Below are 17,857 nucleotides of genomic sequence, written 5' to 3' on the forward strand. Positions count from 1 at the left end.
GTTGAGTCACTATGTTATTTGAGTTCTCCCAGTTCTGCATTTTCAGCAGCAGAGCTGTGTATGTGCAGAGTCTCTGTAGGCATAGAAAAAATAATAACTGTGAACCATTGGTTTATATAAGAACACATGCCAGTAAATGGGGGCAGTGAAATTCTCATAATTGCCACAATGCATATACCAATCCCTTTTCTGAAATTCCCAGTCAGATGGAGACTAATCCAGTCTAACACCACATGACTAAATTGAACCATGCTACAGCATGCTCCCGGACATGGAAATGTGGCTCTGCTATCCTGATTTATAAAACAGTTGCTGGTGTGCATCTGTCACAAGTTAGATGACTGATAATCTCCCCCAGATATCTGTGTGGGTTCAGTAACCATTCCCAGTGGGCACTTTGGTGCTACCACCCTGTTTTACATGCACAAAAAGTCCAATAGTATGGACTCTTATGTCATTGCACCTCATAGCAGAGGCTTACCCACACATACTTAAATTACCTTTGCCAGCGCATAATAAGACGTAAAACTGGCCCTTAACAGTACCAGTAGGAATAGAAAATACTCCATGCTTTTAAGGCTCCATGCAGCCTTCAAACTTCAGTGTTTTTACTTCTTAGTATATAATCTTAAAAACACATTTGCATCTGTGAGAAAGAAATGATGATGATGGAAATTCCTGTAAATTACCTGGTCTTTCTCCTTTCTTCTCCCAAATGATCTATATACTGGCCTCTGCGTTGATTTTGCCATGCATATCCGTAATTTGTGTAAATCACCATAGCTTTATTGAAGTAAATGGTCTGAGACTGGTTTACATTACCTAAGGACTGGACCAGTGTTTTTCTTTGTGCTCTGCTAAGCAAAGGCAGGAGCCCATCATAGGTTACTGAATGTAAAAGACATATATGTGTAACTGACCCCTAGTACTCACCTTCTTTAAAAGAAAATACCAGTCACCCTGAAATGAATTACTGGTTAACTACTATTAATATGCCATAGAGTCGGAGAGTCGTCTACAACACTGAAAGATCAATACCAGTATTTATTGTGCATCATATTGATCTTCTATGAAAGAGTGGGCCATATTTCACACTGTGTACATAGTGCAAAAAAAGTAGCATCGGTTCTCCATGGGACTTATTAAAGACATAGAAAAGAACTTAAGAGATCCAAGGGCACAGCTGCATGAAGAGGTACTGTTGTCTTTGCTGCAAAAGTGTTGCTTGTGGATGAAGAGCCTGTGATGGACCTACATAGTAGATATGGTATTCTGAAATCTGAGTGAGAATTTAAACTGCTTTCTTTTTTTGTTACTGTTACTCTGTTTTCTGTATCTCCTTGTACAGGCTCAGTCCCATTTTTGATCATGTTGTATTTGCAACTTCCAAAATACTAAATTTGTGTGTAACAGCAAGGGAAAGGCCCAGGTGCCCTTCCTACTTTTTCCGTCTGGAGAGTGAAGACAGCCAAGGCATAAGCCTAGCTCCTGCAGCAGAGCTCATATTTTTAAGTGCAGGTGGAGGGGCAGAGTAGGAGCTTGACAGTGTAATAGGGGTTACCTTCTTGAAAGCTTTATTCCTCTCCAAAATTTCACCCTGATATGCAGGTGTTGTAATGCTGCATGCTTTAAGGCAGGGAAGGACCCTCTTCTTGCCAGGAGAGCCATTCAGCTGTATTGAATTTGGAAGAAAGAAGGAAATGTGCTGAAAGCTGCTTCCTTAACCTTGGTGTTCTCTACTTGCTGGCAGAAAACAGTCACAGTCACAGGCTGACAGCCTCCCTTGAGAAGAACACTTACTTGATGGAGTGGCTGGAGGCATGGCTGTAGGAAGGTTCAGCCAGTAGGTAGGAGGCTACCCTTACAGGTATGGGCCAAGGACCAACCAGAGGAGCCCCAGCTAGATAGTTACAGATGTTGATTCCTACAGAGCTGTCCTTCCACATTTAGAAGTGTGGTGTCTCATCGGATTTAGGGAAAATTAACTCTTCCGGCTGTATTTCTGGTGATGTCACAGGAGTCGTAGTTCTTCAAGGAGCTGGGTGTGTCTTTCCCTTCATTTGAACTTTGCCTTTCCCTTTGCTCTTATTTTTTGTTGTTAATCTAATCTGCTGGGCACATCTCTGTGGTGTGGCCCTGTGGCTCAGAATAGTTGTACGCCAGAGATGTTACAAGGACCACGGATTTTGTAACTCTGGGTTTATAAGGGAAAAATACCCCAGGTTGCTTATGCTTGGGGATTTATGCATATGGGTGCCTGAGCCAGCTCTGCAGACCAGCTTTGGAGATAGCAGCTGATAGTAGTGTAAGGACTTGGAGCACAGAGCGACAGCTGAAAGAAAGCAGAGAACGCTTCTGCTGGGTTTTAACAGCCCTGAACTCTGAATCACTGGTGGGTGTTCTGCAGCTACATAAAAAAAAATGTGGGACAAGTCAAACCTTTTGCACCACTGGTGCCAAATGATGGTAGCCCAAACCATGGATAGATAAAAGAAGGATCGAAAAACTTTTTTTTTTCCCCTCCTCCTTAATGCAGCAGAATACTGCCACTGCTGCTCTTCAGGAGGGAGCTGTACCACTGACAGCTGCTGGTATGTCACAGAAGCAGCAGGAATATCAGGAATGGTTGTGAGATTTGGTGGATAGCTATGGGTAGCTTTCTGTTCCAGCCTAGTCCATCTTGTCCCATCTTAGCAAGTAGTGCATAAGACTTTTCCAAAAGTTGCAACAAAACCTCTTACTTTCTCCCCCTCTTCCTTTTGGCTGCTGGCACCCAGGGTGACTGATCTCTCCTGTGTATTTGAGAATCAGAATCACAGAATCATTTAGATTGGAAAAGAGTTGTTAAGATCATTGAGTCCAGCCTTTGACCCATCACCACCTAGTCAACTTGACCACAACACCTAGTGTCACATCCAGTCATTCCTTGATACCCTCCAGGACTGGTGATTGTGGCACCTCCCTGAGCAGCCCATTCCAATGCTTAACAGCCTTTTCCATAAAGTTATTTCTGATGTCCAGCCTGAACCTTCATTGGCATTCTGCCACTTTGTACCTAGGAAAAGAGTCCAAACCCCACCTGGCTACAACCTACTTTGAGGTAGTTGTAGAGAGCGATAAGGTCCCCCTGAGCCTCCTTTTCTCCTGCCTAAACAGCCCCAGTCACTCCTCATAGAACAAGTGTTCCAGAACCTTGCTCTGCTCCTGTCCTTCTCTACAGCACCTCAGTGTCTTTCTCGGAGTAAGTGGCCCAGCTGAATACAGGGCTCAAGGTGTGGCCTCCCCAGTGCTGAGTACAGGGGACAATCCCTGCCCTGCTCCTGCTGGCCACACTATTGCTGGTGTAGGCCAGGATGCCATTGGCCTTCTTGGCCACCTGGGCACTGCTGGCTCATGTCCAGCTGCTGTCAGCAGCACCCCCAGGTCCTTTTCCTGTGGGCAGCTTTGCAGCCACTCTGCCCCAGCCTGTGGCACTGCCTGGGGTTGCTGTGACCCAAGGGCAGGAGCCAGCACTGGCCTTGTTGGACCTCACACCACTGGCCTTGGCCCATGATCCAGCCTGTCCAGATCCCTCTGCAGAGCCTTCCTGCCCTCCAGCAGATCAGCACTCCTGCCTGACTTAGTGCTGTCTGTGAACTGACTGAGGATAATCTTGATCCTGTCATCCAGATCATGCAGGTGTAAAAAGATCTCATCCTCCTAGTGCTAGTATTTTTAATAGGGAGTAGTATTCCTTCTAATGATGCATTGTAAATTGCAAGACACTGCAGAGATTTTAGAAGAAATCATGCATTTGTGCAACATAATATAGCCTTGTGAGAAGTTCAGCAGGTGACTGCCTTGCATGTCTCTGTCATCTGAAATCTATATCCCAGCAAGGAATGTGTTGGAGGATTTTACTTTTGGCTTCTATTTTGCAACATTTAAAGCAGAGCAATTGGAATGCAGCTTTATTTGAGAGGTAAATTTAGGGAGGGGAATCAAGCTTGTGCTGTGTCTGTGGTCTAAGTTCTGATTTTATCAGATGCAGACGAAAGGATCTACGAGTCTTGCCTAGAAGCAGAATAATGACAATTTTAAAAATTATAAAAATGAAAGTACAGACACTGTGAAAAGTCTTCTGTGGCATTGCAGGCACTTCTGTTTTATGTGGAAATTTGAGAAATACTCCAGATAAACAAGGTCAGCTGACATGGTTCTGCAGAAGAATCAGGTGCAGGAAGCATAAAACAGTCTTTGCTAATAAATAGTTCATTGGTGTCAACAGAATGGCAGCAAGAACTGAATGGGGGCACTGTGTAATTTAGTGATCTGGAAGGAGATGATCCATGATTGCAGAAAGCTTTTATTATAGCTGAAGAAGTGAAACACAATTGCATTGTAAATAGCAATAATGGGTAAAACTGATGATTGATCTAATATGCAGCTAATACACAGGACTGTGGATGTTGTTGTCATGACACTGAGAGGCTGGTATGCCACCATATTCCTTCCACACGTAAGTAACCAAGATACCAGGTACACCAAGAGAAAGATCCAGAGCAAACTAGATCTGCCCAAAATGTCTCTTAGGACTGTTATTTCCTATGTGCCTGTTGCCCATGCTGCTTCATGTCCGTACCAGTAGCTCTTGGGAGCTCATCTGTATGCTTTAAACCACATTGTTTTCTTCTCTACAAAACATCATGGGGAAAAGAGGAGCTTCTTACAAAGAACTGGTACAAGGCAGGGTCACAGACCTGCAAACTAGAGCCAGATATGGAGGGATCTGGATGTTTCATTTTTTTTTTTCTCTCCTTGTAAATGTATGTATAAGATTGTGGCAGTTTTTTGTTGTGTTTGGCTTGGCAATGTAACTGATGCTACAAATGAGAGACAGCTTGGGTGTGCAATAGTACCAACAAGCACCTTCTATTTTTCATGCTTGCAAATACTGCAAGGCCCTGGTTGACAGTGGAGTGGGGAAATCATGGTTTCTCATTGTCTGAGAAGCATCCCCATCTTAGGGAATGACAGGGAGGCATACTTTGCCTGTGGGGGAGTGCAGCCAGCTAACCCCTGATCTGGAGGCAATCCAGAGTGGATGCAGCAAGTCACAAGCAGTACCTTTCTCTTCCTCCTCTTTTGCTAGTGGTTGGGGGACCTTGTTCTGCTCTGTGATTTTCTAGGTACTTTAGCCCTAGGGAGCTAAATTTGGGTATGAAGGGTTGGCAAGGATTGAGGACCATACTGCTCACAGGTAGCATGTGAGTTTCTTGGACACCTTGGCTGTTCCTGTGGTATTTTGCCCGCTGAAGCTTTTCTTGCCTTGTGACTGTTTGCCCTTCTTAGAGGCAAGTTCAGAAGGTGTCCTCTCACCTTCAGGACACTGGCTGGGAGGAGTCATTCTGTAGCTAGATCCTTTCTGCTTCTAGAGAGTTACAAGAGACTTGGCACACTGTTACAGCTTAAAAAGTTGTAGGGGACTGCAGAGTCAGGCGATGTAAGTCATTGTCCCCACCATTGACACTGATTGAGGATTCAGAGCATTGTCTTAACCTGCAGCTGGTTTTGTCTGCTGTTTTGCAGTCTGTGGTGCGTGTAGGTGGCATCATGGACTGTGAGTAGTTGTTGGTCCACTTGAGTTTCCACCGAACACTCAGCCATGTTTAGCTTTCAGCTCCTACTTCTTCTTATTTACCACTTTCTGTCCAGCCTTTGGGAGGAGTAGTAGCTCATTAGAAGGTGAAAGATAATGGTCTTTTTTTTCTTTTCCAGAGGGACGGATGCTCATTCAGGACATCCCTTCCATCCCCAGCAGAGGGCACTTGGAGAGCACATCTGAGTTGGTTGTGGACTCCGCCTACTACAGCGGTTTTTACCAGCCGTCTCTGTATCCTTGTTATAACAACCTGTACAACTACTCCCAGTACCAGATGGCAGTGGCCAGTGAGCCTTCCTCAAGTGAGACAGGGCGTACAATTGTAGGGTCAGCCATGAAGAACAGCCTTCGAAGTCTCCCAGCGACATACATGCCGAGCCAGTCAGGAAAACAGTGGCAGGTATGATCTCCTCGTTGCTGGTTTCATGGCATTGCAAAACCAGAATCATATTCCAGGTGACATTAGGACCCGTTCTAAGAAAGTTAGACAAAATGGGTGGTTGCAATGCAGCATAACAAAAGTAATTACATAGCTGGACAGTAATAATGGTATGAATATATTGCCGCAAGCGCAAAGGGCACTGACTTGATTTTATCTTCTGTATTACGTGATAGTACATTATGATTTGTTTTCCAGAAAAAAGAGTCCAACTCAATTGTCCAGCATAACATCTTGGGAGCCTAAGGTGTAATTTCTGGGAGGCTTTGCTCTTCAGAAGCATGGATTTTTCCATGTCTCACATCCAAGGTGCCGAGGTGACCCAGGAGATCATGCTCTTGTGCAGTAGTTTGGTTGCAGTCAGTTGAATGTGACGTAGCATATTGCTAGTTGTGTGTTCTGGCAATGGCAGCTCCAGAGCTTATGATTTTTACGCATGTAGCTCAGTTACAGGCAGTACCTGAGAGGTTCAAACCAGAGCTCTATGTACTTCGTTAGGATAAAAAGCAAGTCAAGCCCTCTCACTCTAGGACTTGATAATTGTAGCCTCCAATTCAGTACCAGTCAGAAACTGGAAAAAGGGAAAAATCTGCCAATATGGGGGATTCTTGGCAAAGTGGAAATATTTTAATGACTCTGGGACTGTTTAATTTTGGACAACAGAGATGCTTTTTCTGTCTGAGACTGAACTGGTAAGGCTGTACCCTCTGAGTCTGTGTATGCCTGTGTCCCTTGTGTAAGGACAGGAGAGGGCAGACCTCTTCTGTGGAGCATCAAGACAGGGCGAGCTGCTTCTGCAAAGGCTGTGTTGTGAAACCACTCAACAGTGAAATGTCCACCAAAACCTCCTTGTGTAAGTGAACAGATAGGTCATCCTGTTTGCTGACAGAGAGTTTCTCTAGCCAGGTTTCTGGCACAGGGACCAGCTCTGAAAGGGCGTTTTAATTTTTGATACCAGGGAGCTGAAACTAATGCCAGGGTGATTGCAATTACTGTAGCACTTACCACTATTCCACATCCCTTTTTCTGCCGGGAATACAGCTTTAGGGGATAAAGAGCTATTTCCCATCTTTCTGCAGTGCAAGCCCATGCCATGAGAGCTTTCTTCTCTCAGTGTGTTGATACATGAAGGTACCCCTTTCTAGCTGATGGCATCCTCTCCAGCTGATGAGTTCAATCACCAGGCCAAGGGGAAAGTTAGTCAAGGTGACTTAGAGGATTTTGTGCATGGTAATGGGGTGAGGTGTGAAGTGCTTTTTCAACTTTTTCATTTTGGTTGATTGGGTTAGCCTGGTATAGCAGAGTATTTCAGATAGAAGGTTACTTCTCAAGCATCTGCAGCACTTAGCTTGCTGATGCATGGAGACACCATCACAACACAAACTAAGGGTGGCAACATTTGCCTTGTGAAAATAATGTTCTTGCAGGGTGCTAGTCCCACACTTCACCTAGCACATAGTGTTTGAGGAAGAGTTACATGATTATCTTAAAACATGTTAAACTTTGGAATGAAGATGTAGTGTCTTCACGGTTCTGTTGTCATGTACTGTAATGTATATAGAAAGTCTTGGCTTAGAAAGTCTTTGTCTCACTTGTGAGATCGCCTGTTGCTTGTGGAACCTTTGACGCCCCTTAAAGAAATAAAAACAGCTGTGTGGTTTCTGTAATTCTTCTCTTCAGGCCCTACAGAAACTAACTTGTGCTTAAGTGCCATTCAAATTAGTGGGATGTTGAAGAGGTAAGTAAGGAAAAAACTACATAGTTGTTGTCAAAAAGGACAGTTTTCTTTCCACCAGCAGGCTCAAAGCTGTGGATGTCTCTTGTGGGATATACCACATTATTCCATTCACCTTTATGTGAATTTAATTGTCTACCACATCTAAGATTTTAATTTCTCCAGAGCAGACCTTTGGATCCCTCAGTGCTGTTTTAGTTGGATGTCCAGGCAGTGAGAATAAAGGTGCTGTTTTTTGCCTGCAGAGTTAATGTCTTCCCAGCTTCTAAATGTCCTGAAACCAGGATCAACTTCTCCTCTGCTGCAGGGCAGGGTGTAGTTCAAGGTCAATGTTTTGTAACTTACAAGCTGTTTTTCAGACTTATCTACAAGTAGGATAGTTATTGCTGGAAGAGTTCTGAGTCATGGGGCTTGCATACTCTTACAACAGCATAAGATTGCACAAAAAATGATAAGTTTTAGTGAGAGGCTAGAAAACATTTGATGGCAGTGGGTACAGTGATGCTGAGGTTGTAAAACCCTGTGTGGCACTGAAGATGGTATATTTTAAGAGGAAAGAGGTCTCAGTTGCTGCACGTGGTTTTACATAAATTCTGCATGCATGGGTTACCAGCAAGGGAAGATCACAGAAATAGAAATAAATGGCCTATGAATAACTAACGAGCTTTTCTGTCAAGCACAGTAAGAATTAAAGGAGAATTTCATTCAAAGCACGATCCTCAAAGAGGAATCAGACCTTGCTTACATTCAGGAGGTTTGGCTGGCAAACCTGTGCATGCTTATCCTCCTCAGAGAAACACATAGCTGTTACCTACACTTCTGCTGGGTTGCTTGTACTGACTGAATTTATTTTTTACCTGTACAGGCTTTATTAAACCAGACTCCAGTAGAAGTGCATTTTCTTTTCTAACTTGTGTGGCTGTTAACTGTTTTGATCTAAGTTTTTGATCTTTGTTTCTTTGCCAGAATCATAGCTCAGCAGTGCCTGCTGTAACCAAATTAGGTTACAGCAGGCAGCTTGCTAAGGTGTGAGCTCACAGGAGGGTTTCTTTTATGGTAGAAGTCACCACTGTGCTCACTGGAAGGTATTGTAGTTTAAGCTGGGTAGGCAAGACACCCAGCTTTCCCCAGCTCACTTGGTGAAGGCTCACAGATCCTAGATTAACTTCAGCCACACAGGGAGAATTGCGTATTTAACTTCTGGATGAAGACAAGGCCGTGAGCAGCCCAGCTGTCTGCTGTTTCAGAATTTAGGGAGCAAGAGAGAATAGCCAGGGAGGAAACATGTGAGTGTGTGTGGGATGAGATGAGGATTAATGCATCATTGAGCATTGGCAAATAAACTGAATCACTGAATCTTTAATGTAGATTAATGTCAGATTTCATTAGTCTTTGTTCTTTGCAGAGGCTGGCATGCTCGAGTGGATTCATAAAGGTGCAAATATTTTATGTATTTCTCTGTAGGTTTTCCTCATCTATATACAGTCACACCAGAAGTTGTATCCATCATGATTTGATAAGTGTAATGAAGATTATTGTTTTGGTTGACTCTCCTTTGGTCATTTATATTCTGCTGCTGCTTCCAGCTCTACGGCAGATAATCACATATGTCTGGTGTTGCACCTGAGGAAGAGACAAGCCTAGGTTGGTAGGAAATGTAGCAGATTTGGTGGTTACTGTACCTCTCCTTTCCCTCCAGTCCTGTGTCAGCATCTAGACTCTCCCTTGAAGCTCTTGTAATTGCTTATTACAATGGGAATTTGTGTGCATTCCATCCAATTCCATCTAATTAACAGTAAAATCAGTTTGCCAACATAAGTACTGCATGTCAGAGTGGGTTGGTGTACTTGAAAATTGGTGCTTCTGAAACTTCTCTTAACTGCAATGGGAGAATATGGGGTGATTGCAGTCTTTCCTATCGCAGCAAAAGTAAAGCCTTGTTGGACATCTCTGAATCTAATCAGACTTGATTTTCAAAGCTGACAAAACTGCTGGCATGTGATCCACAGCACAAGTGTAATCTGGAGTAATTGTGTGTCAACATCATCCCCCAAAAATGGTTCATACAGCTAAACCGTTGTAAAAATCGGCAAGACGCAGAATGTGCCCCCACACCTCGGGACCAGTGGCTGCTCTTTCTTTGGTATTCTGGTAGCTCCAGGGATTCTTCTCCTGGGAAAGGTTAAGGCTGGTGTGGACGTTTGAGACATTTCAGAACTTCAGCTTCCAGTTCCTTTTCCTTTCCTTCCCAGAACTTCCCTACCCTTCCCCGAACTTCCCTTCCCATTCTTGGCAAACCCCTGTTCTCATTTTCAGAATCTCAACTTTTTTTGTTCTTTCCTTACACCAGTTTAGAGCAAAAGTAACTTGTGAGAAATTTTGACTTGCTTTCTAGCAAGTGGGATTTACATTTACCATCTGTAAAGTATTTAGTATTGCTGATGTAGGAAACTGTTTTTTAAGGATTTCTTAGAAGTACCAAACTTGGAAAAATTCTCTTTTACTAAATCCAGAAGAATGTAGCTGTGACAGGACAGCTAGGAGGTTGAAGAATAGCCACTTGCTAGTAAAAAAAGATGTCTCTTTCCAGCTTCTTCCACCTACTTTTGCTTTCTGACCCAGGTTTTCCTCCAAAAAGCCTGTCTCTCATAGAAATTGCAGTCTTACTCTCCAGAAGTCAGTGTGAAATGTGTGCATGTGTGTGTAAATATATACACATTGTGCAAGTCACCCAAGACAGTCCCAATTTTATGTGTGAGCAGTGAATTATATACTGTATTCATAACATACCCTTCACACTACAGATTTATGCTAAAAGTATCCTAATGTTTCTGACAGCTCATGTGTGACATGAATGCAATCCATATTTCTTGGAGGAGCTAATCTAAGTGGTTTATTTTCCAATACTGCTGATAGGGCTATATCTCTAGGTGTCACTGCAGTTGAGATTCTGATGGTAACATATTGTTTATGGGTCACTGCCTTTGTCTAAAAGAATAGGTTGGAACAGAATAGCAAAGGTTAATTAAGTTTGTCTATCAAGGAGGGACAGATATAGATGTGTCTTGTATTTTCTGTGCTAGAATCAAAGTAAGTCAAGGCAGGGTATCATAGACTCATTTTTTCCTTTTTCTGGAAAACATGCTTAGCTGGTTTTAGGAATGAAACACCTTGGGCAGTATGAGTGCAAGAGTAGTTGTGAGTGGTCAGCACATGAGCAGTAACATTGCAAGGTGGAACAGTAGCAGCAAACCTGGTTTATAACTGCAGAAACTGAGGCCGGGAAGTGTCAAATAACTTGCCACAGTCACACAGCTCACAGATGGCGGGAGATTACTGATGCCTGAATTTCCGTTTAATTACTCAGTGGCTGCCTTCTTGCCCATGCCGGAAACCAACCTGTGAATTCTGTTGTTTGCAAGCAGTGACACAAATGCAATTTTATGCCCACTAAAATTGACCTTAAGATCAAGACAGAAGGAGGAGACTATGTTAAACTTTCAAGTTTCTCTGGTGTTTCCATAATTACTGAGCTTGGTAAGTTTGTTGCTGAGCCATGGGTGAAATAAAAGGGTGGAAATCCTGGGTGAAGTGATTTGGCCAAGATCATGTGGCACACCAGTGGCAGAGCTGAAGGATTGCACTGTGTTGCTTATACATTTTTGCAGCCCTTGTCACCCAGGAATAGCATCCATGACCTCGTCCTGTTTGTCTTTCTTGGAAACAAGCCCCATAGTTGGGATCAGCTGCAAGGTGTGAAGATAACACTGGCTGGCTCACAAGGAGATTGTGTCTGGCAGCTTCTGCAAATAAAAGAATTACACAGGTGATGTTTTGCTAAACAAATATCTGGGAAGGGCAGAATTTTTCTAATCTCTGAGGCTAGAGAGATGAGACACCTTCCTGTTTCTGGTTTGGCCACCTTCTCTCCTCAGCTCTTTTTCCATTAAGAAGATACGTAAAAGTTATGCAGATGCTGCCAGAAGCTTGGAAGGAGGTACTGGGCTTTATGTGCTCTTCCACCAGCTGTTGAGAAAGGCTTTTTACAGGAATGGTCTGATGTAAGAGCATTTTCCTCATGTTTTCCCTGGATTTTGCTATGTATGCTGTCACTGTTGGACATAGATGGAGGGCTGCACTGACCATTTTGCTCAGTGATGACCAAGTCCTGTTTCCAGCTTATCTGTGCAAGGGCAAACTGTAGCTGCCTCTCAGTTCCTCACAGTGGCTTTTCAAGGCACAGAGAAAGAATTGCCAATGCACTCGTGGCCTTCCAATCAGACCATATTTATTTGTTCATGAATTGTAAGCATCTCACTATTGCTTGCAGTGTATCTTTTGAAACATTACTGAGTGTGTGCTGTGTTGTACAATTTAGGGGAACCTGTAAATGTTGCATAGGCCAACTCTGCTGCTCTGATGATATGTGTTTCCCACTAAAGTCTCTGAGCTGCTTGGTGAATGCTGCAGCTGGAGCAGAGCGCAAGCACTGTGTGGCTGGAAGGGAAGTAACTTAGGAGCTAAGGATGCCCTCTGCAGAGACTAATGCATACTTTTCCCTTCCACAACTCTTGCTCACCTAAAATATGCCTTGTTCTTTTGGCATGTAGCCTGCAGTGATACAAACCAGGGTGGTTTGTGGGATTGTCCCAGCTCATTCTTGTCTCAGCTGTGTTGTAGGGGTGGAAGGGGCAAGGGAGGCAGGAAACACCAGAAGGCCAGGCATTCTCCTCCTGTGATCCGTGCATCACCCCAGCATTCCTCCTGGACAGACCTAGCACAGGATCCCAAACCTGGGATCTAGCATTTTGAAAGCTGAACTGCCCCAGGTTGAAAATAATCTGAATATTCAAGGGCCTCCCCAAGGCTGTCTTGATCTCCCTTTTTGGCCCCCAAAAACCTGCAAGGATTCCACAGAGCTGCAGGAGTTAATGCAGACCAAATGTCCCTTCTCATGAGATACTGGTCTTCTAAGCCCCCTTTTTAATGCAGCACTAAGGTCAAGAATTTTTACAACTGTTTGGTTTTTTTATTGTTACTGTAAAATAGGATTGCTAAGCACTGTAAAAAAGAAACCTTATGGTTCAGATTTACTGTGGTGTAGATTCTAAGTAGTTTAACAAAAGAAAACCAAAAGCTTTTGGATTTTCTTCAGTGGTTAATGCATGGCATATTCTTTGCAGAGCCAAGCCTCTGGGTGTTGGTCGAACTGTGGTTCATAGACTTGGTGTGGGTAATAAGATTATAAAACATGTCTCTTGCTAGCCAGCTGCCACACACTAATAATAATAGCAGTAATAATTCATTGCATCTAGGGATTTTAGTTGAGTTGTTTTTTTAAGAAATTGAGAAAACTCCTTAAAAAAGTGTTGAAAGGAGGGGGATCACTGCATCCCCTCTACAGGGAGGGGAAATGTGCGCATGATTGAGTTTGTGCCAGGGAGTGATCCCTCCATTTTGCTACAGCTGAAATAATCTGTCTCCTGCAGGCAGCCTTTTCGTGGTTGTAAGTGTGCACACATGGCCTTGCACAAGGAGGAGAAGTGGAGATGTGAGGTCTGTGGATGCTGCCCTGCCCCACCAAGGGAAGGAAAATTGTGCATGCAGCAGACAGAGAACAGTTGGCTAACTTTTTTTTTTCCCCAGTACTTCCAGAGCTGTTGAGCTTTGCAGATATGCAGATTCAAAATGCCCTTTGGACTCTGCTTTTGGGCAGTTTGTATTGCACAGAGGCAATGTTTTGTTGAGGGAGTCTTGTTTCCAAAAAGGAGTGTCCTTTGTCAGAAGAGAAGCAATGTCAGTGGTTGAGTTCAGACTTCCTCAGGATGACTCATTAAATTTTTGAAGAGCAATTTACTGTTTACTCTGGATGAAACTTCAGTGTGTATTGAACTTTTTCTGCATGTGAAGGTAGAAAACCAAAAATTTTAAGTATTGCTTTAATTAATAGCAGAAAAACCTCTTAACTTTCACAGGCTAAAAGCAAGTCCCTCAGTACACGTGCAAGTATATGCAAGGATGCTGCTGTCAGAAATCAGGCAGAAGTGCACTTTGCTTCCTGTAAATAGCCACCATTCTCTCTCTTTGTACCTAATCTCACTGAAAACATGCCTCAGAGAGCACTAACAGGATTTTATTTGACTTGGGCCACATTGTTTGCAGCTAAGCATATGAAAATGAATATGGAATTCTTATAGGGAATTCCCCATGGAAAACAAGGGGTGACAGCATTGTGGAGTGGTTCTGGGAGGTGCTGGTGGCTCCTACTGCTAGGACCAGAGGCAGTAGGTGTAGGTGTGCTGGCTTGGGGCAGCCATCTGGGACAGCAGGTGCATGCCCAGCCTCCCCTGCTCCCTGGCTCTGGGCTTTGCAGCCTGGGAAGGGCTGAGGGGCAGGGCTCCAGGGACCCAAGGGAGCCACAATGGAGCAGGCAGACCGGAGGTGGGACCTAGCTGAAAAGGCTGTCAGGCATGTCTGCTTACAGACATTGTGTAATGGCGTAGCTGGATGTGCATTATTGTTGGCGCTGCTACTATCATAACCAGTACAAAACTCTGACAGTTTGTCTCTGCCTAGAAGCTTTCCGTCTTTCAGTCATTCACTTCCCAGCATACTTAGAGAAACTAGCTAGTCTTATCTTTCCTGTTGAGAATGTTAATTCTGTTAGTCTTGTTTTGGCTGCATTTTTGGAGCATGAAGACCATGTTGCATTTAGGGCTTTGTAACAAATAATAGTAAGTTGTTAGTTCTTTCATAAAACACAAATTTAAGAAAACATTACCACTCCTCTGAGGAGATCAGTTTGGATGATATTAGGGCATTGATTTCTGAGTGTTGCCACTTTGCTGCAGTCTGTGGAAGGGAAAAGGGATATCTGATTGATGCTGTGATGACATGGCAGACCTGCTGGCTGGTGTCCACTTGTGGCTTCGCAACCAGCTTCTTGTGTCTAAACACACCTTGGTTTTTGTTCAGTAACTAAAGAAAATATTTTTCTTAGCATCTTACGGTATTGTAAGAAAAACAGTGTGCTTGTGTTTGGGTGTGTCATTGCTCAATGCTATGGAGCATATCTTGTGAGAGTCGATCGATAGGACTATCCTCCTTAGCCACCCAGTAAGGTCCCTGGCAGAGCAGTTATCAGCAGTCTGAGATGGGTTAGTCTTTGAGGGGGTGTAGAAGCTGGATGGACACTTCACTTCTGACACTGGTCAGGTGTATACATTTGAATGTGCCATAAGCTGGGGACTTGGCAGGAAGCTGCTTGAAGTGAAAGGTACCTGCTTTTGTGCCGGATGCATCTCTGTCTGCAGTAAGGTAAAACAGCCATAGGTCTACTGCTGCTGCTGCTGCTGGATCACATCTCATACCACACCATCTGTAGGTGGTCAATGTGTGCAGACTGTGAAGCTAACCCATGGCTAGCATGTCAGAATTTTACTTCCCATGCACCCACTCCTTCAAAACCATGGAGGGGTGGGGGCGAGGGATAGCAGGGTACCCCCATGGCACTGGGGCTTTGCTTTCACAGGCTGCTGTTGCATTTCTCTGTCCTGACAGGTGAAGGGCATGGAGAGACACCACGCCGTCAGCCCCCAGTACCGCATGTGTTCCTACTACCCCCCTGCCTCCTACCTGGGACAGGGGGTTGGCGCTCCCATGTGCCTCCCCCAAATCCTGACCCCTGAGGACATCCCCTCCTCCTCGGAGTCAAAAGCGAGAGGTAAGTGCACCCACTGGGGCGCGTGGCACCACCTTGTTTGGACCTACACCCAGGAGGTGTGGGTTGCTGCTGGGAAGGAAGCTAAGCATCATCAAGCAGCTGTTTTAAAGATAGTGGCTGACTTCGGGAAGGCTTGTAGTGATGGTGTACAATCATGCAGTCTTGCACTTCAGAAGCCTCATGGTTCAGGAGTCAAATCAGTTGTTACCTTCTGCACTTAGGTATGTCTCTTAAGCTGTGCAGCACTTGAGGTGCTGTCTTTGGTGCTTACCACCTGGCTCCCTCACAGGAGTAAATAACTGTGATCCAACCTCAGAATTACCTTTCTTCACAGAAATACTGTGATTTTTTTCCATAGGCCTCCCATTGAACCTTTTTCATCCTTTCTGAACCACATGTGGGAGCTACTTCTGCATCCCAACCATGTAGTGAAGCCCTTTGCAGCCTTGCTTTTGTTTTCTTTTTTCAAGCTCATCATGCCATGTTACTTAATTTAAAACTACTGCAGATAAATCTTTCTTTTCATATTGTGTTTCAGGCTCTCCTAAGGATTACTGTAATCTGCAGTAATTTCCAGCGCTGGTGGATTTACCCCATGGTTTAGACAGTGTTTCTCACACTTCCTTGTTCCCTTACTCCCATAGCAGACAGTGCTAATACAGGTGTTAACATGGCTCTGCTGGAGTAATCCAACTCCACTGAGCTGCCTCTCCATCACTGAATCAGGTCAGTATCTGATGCTGGAGAAATAAGAGAAACAGAGAACAAAATCTTGACACTCTCCAGCATTCAAAGATATCCTGAGCCAGGACAGTAAGCTTTTCACGTGTTTTGTTTCTCTGTACCAATCAGTGAACTTGGCAGTTTAATTTTGTATGATCTGTGGGAAGTATTTTTTTCATTCACTTTACACCTGCCAAGTTTTAGTGGGTTGTTTTTGTTTGGTTTTTTTATATCACTGAGTCACAGCATTGATAACAGCATCCATCCTCATTTGCTTCTCTTTCCTGCAACATTGAAATTAGTCTTCTCTTTCTGTCTGGTGGAAGGATGTATGTTGTGTAAGTTCCATGATTGTTCTCAGTCGTGGTCTTTCTGTGGCTGAAGTCCCGGTGTCTGTTCCTCTTGTGTCATGACAGGACCTTAAGGATTCAAGTGATGTTTTGGAAGGTGAAGTGTGTATAAAGTCATACCTTGTGTAAGTCGGCACTGAGCCCTTGTATTCACTAACTCCAGAATCGTTTCTGTTGAGGAGGTGGCTTTTCTTTCATAGTGGCTGTTTTTCAAAGTCTTCCAACTAACTGTGGCATGTTAGATAGATGAAGAAACAACATGTGGTGTGATGAAACCTTAGACTTTTCCTCCTTCTCCAGTAGTTTTAAATGGCTTAGAGAAATCAGTGATCCTTGGTTCATTTTCCTTCTCTTTTCTTCAACTTTATTTTATTCCCTCTTTTCTAACCACCACTGAACAGTGACGTCTTCCTTTCTGCCCATTGGCTGGAGAAGCAGTTGGTTTTATGCTCAACTGCAGTTGACACTTTTTCTTGCATCCATCACTACTAACTCACTCAGAGGTCTTACCAGCCAAGTGTTTTTAAAAATAGACAAAAGACCTTATACCCTTTGTTCCCAAATGCACTTCAGTAATTTTTCATCACTCTAGAAAAAAATTATATGTAATGTTCCACTGATTTTTAAACTGCATAAATACTGTATTTTCAATAATCCCTGACTGCTTCTCCAGACACTATTCCACACACAGATATTGTTCCCTAAGTTACACCATCAATCAGAAACCGACAAGCAGTGAGATGTAATTTACTGAGATCAAACAGCATTTTCCAGACTCTGAAGAAGTGTTTTTCCATAGCAGGGAGCTAGTGGGTGAAAGAGGCACCAATGTTTTTGGAAGAAATTTGAACCCATGAGCAGGATCGTAGCCAACAGGCTTCTTAGAAGCATCTTCTTTTTTCTTAGGCGTGTTCTTGGAGGAGATGTTTTTACTGTTTCTGTCTACAGACAAAAGAATATCCTCAGGAAATATATTATTTACTCTTCCATGACGTTTTTCTTCTGCTGCTTTTCACAAACCTGAGAGGGTTAGAGGTTTGTTGCCTCTTTCTTGTCACCTGTGTGAGTGCTGGGTGGATCGTGTATATTAAAGAGCGTGGGTCATTTCTCCAAAGTGTTGACTGCACATGTTGCAGTTGCTGTCTGCTACAAAAGAAACATTCTTAGGTATTTCTCTGTTGATCATTGGGCTGAGCTTTTTGTCCTGTCCTTTCACTGCCTGACTCCTTTGTTATGAAGCCTAAGT

At 43.7% G+C, this 17,857-nt stretch overlaps 1 protein-coding gene across 1 annotated transcript in view; it reads left to right on the top strand.

The window, feature by feature from the left end:
- The window catches only part of DMRT1 (doublesex and mab-3 related transcription factor 1), a 58,635-nt gene that overhangs the window by 18,141 nt on the left and 22,637 nt on the right, over positions 1-17,857 (top strand). Inside the window, exons 3-4 of the mRNA XM_041486191.1 lie at positions 5,758-6,041; positions 15,376-15,538. Coding sequence (XP_041342125.1) covers positions 5,758-6,041; positions 15,376-15,538 — 447 coding nt within the window. The remainder of the gene's footprint in view (positions 1-5,757; positions 6,042-15,375; positions 15,539-17,857) is intronic.

This window comes from Pyrgilauda ruficollis, unplaced genomic scaffold (genome assembly GCF_017590135.1).
Source record: "Pyrgilauda ruficollis isolate IOZ18807 unplaced genomic scaffold, ASM1759013v1 scaffold74, whole genome shotgun sequence".
NCBI classification, from domain to species: domain Eukaryota; kingdom Metazoa; phylum Chordata; class Aves; order Passeriformes; family Passeridae; genus Pyrgilauda; species Pyrgilauda ruficollis.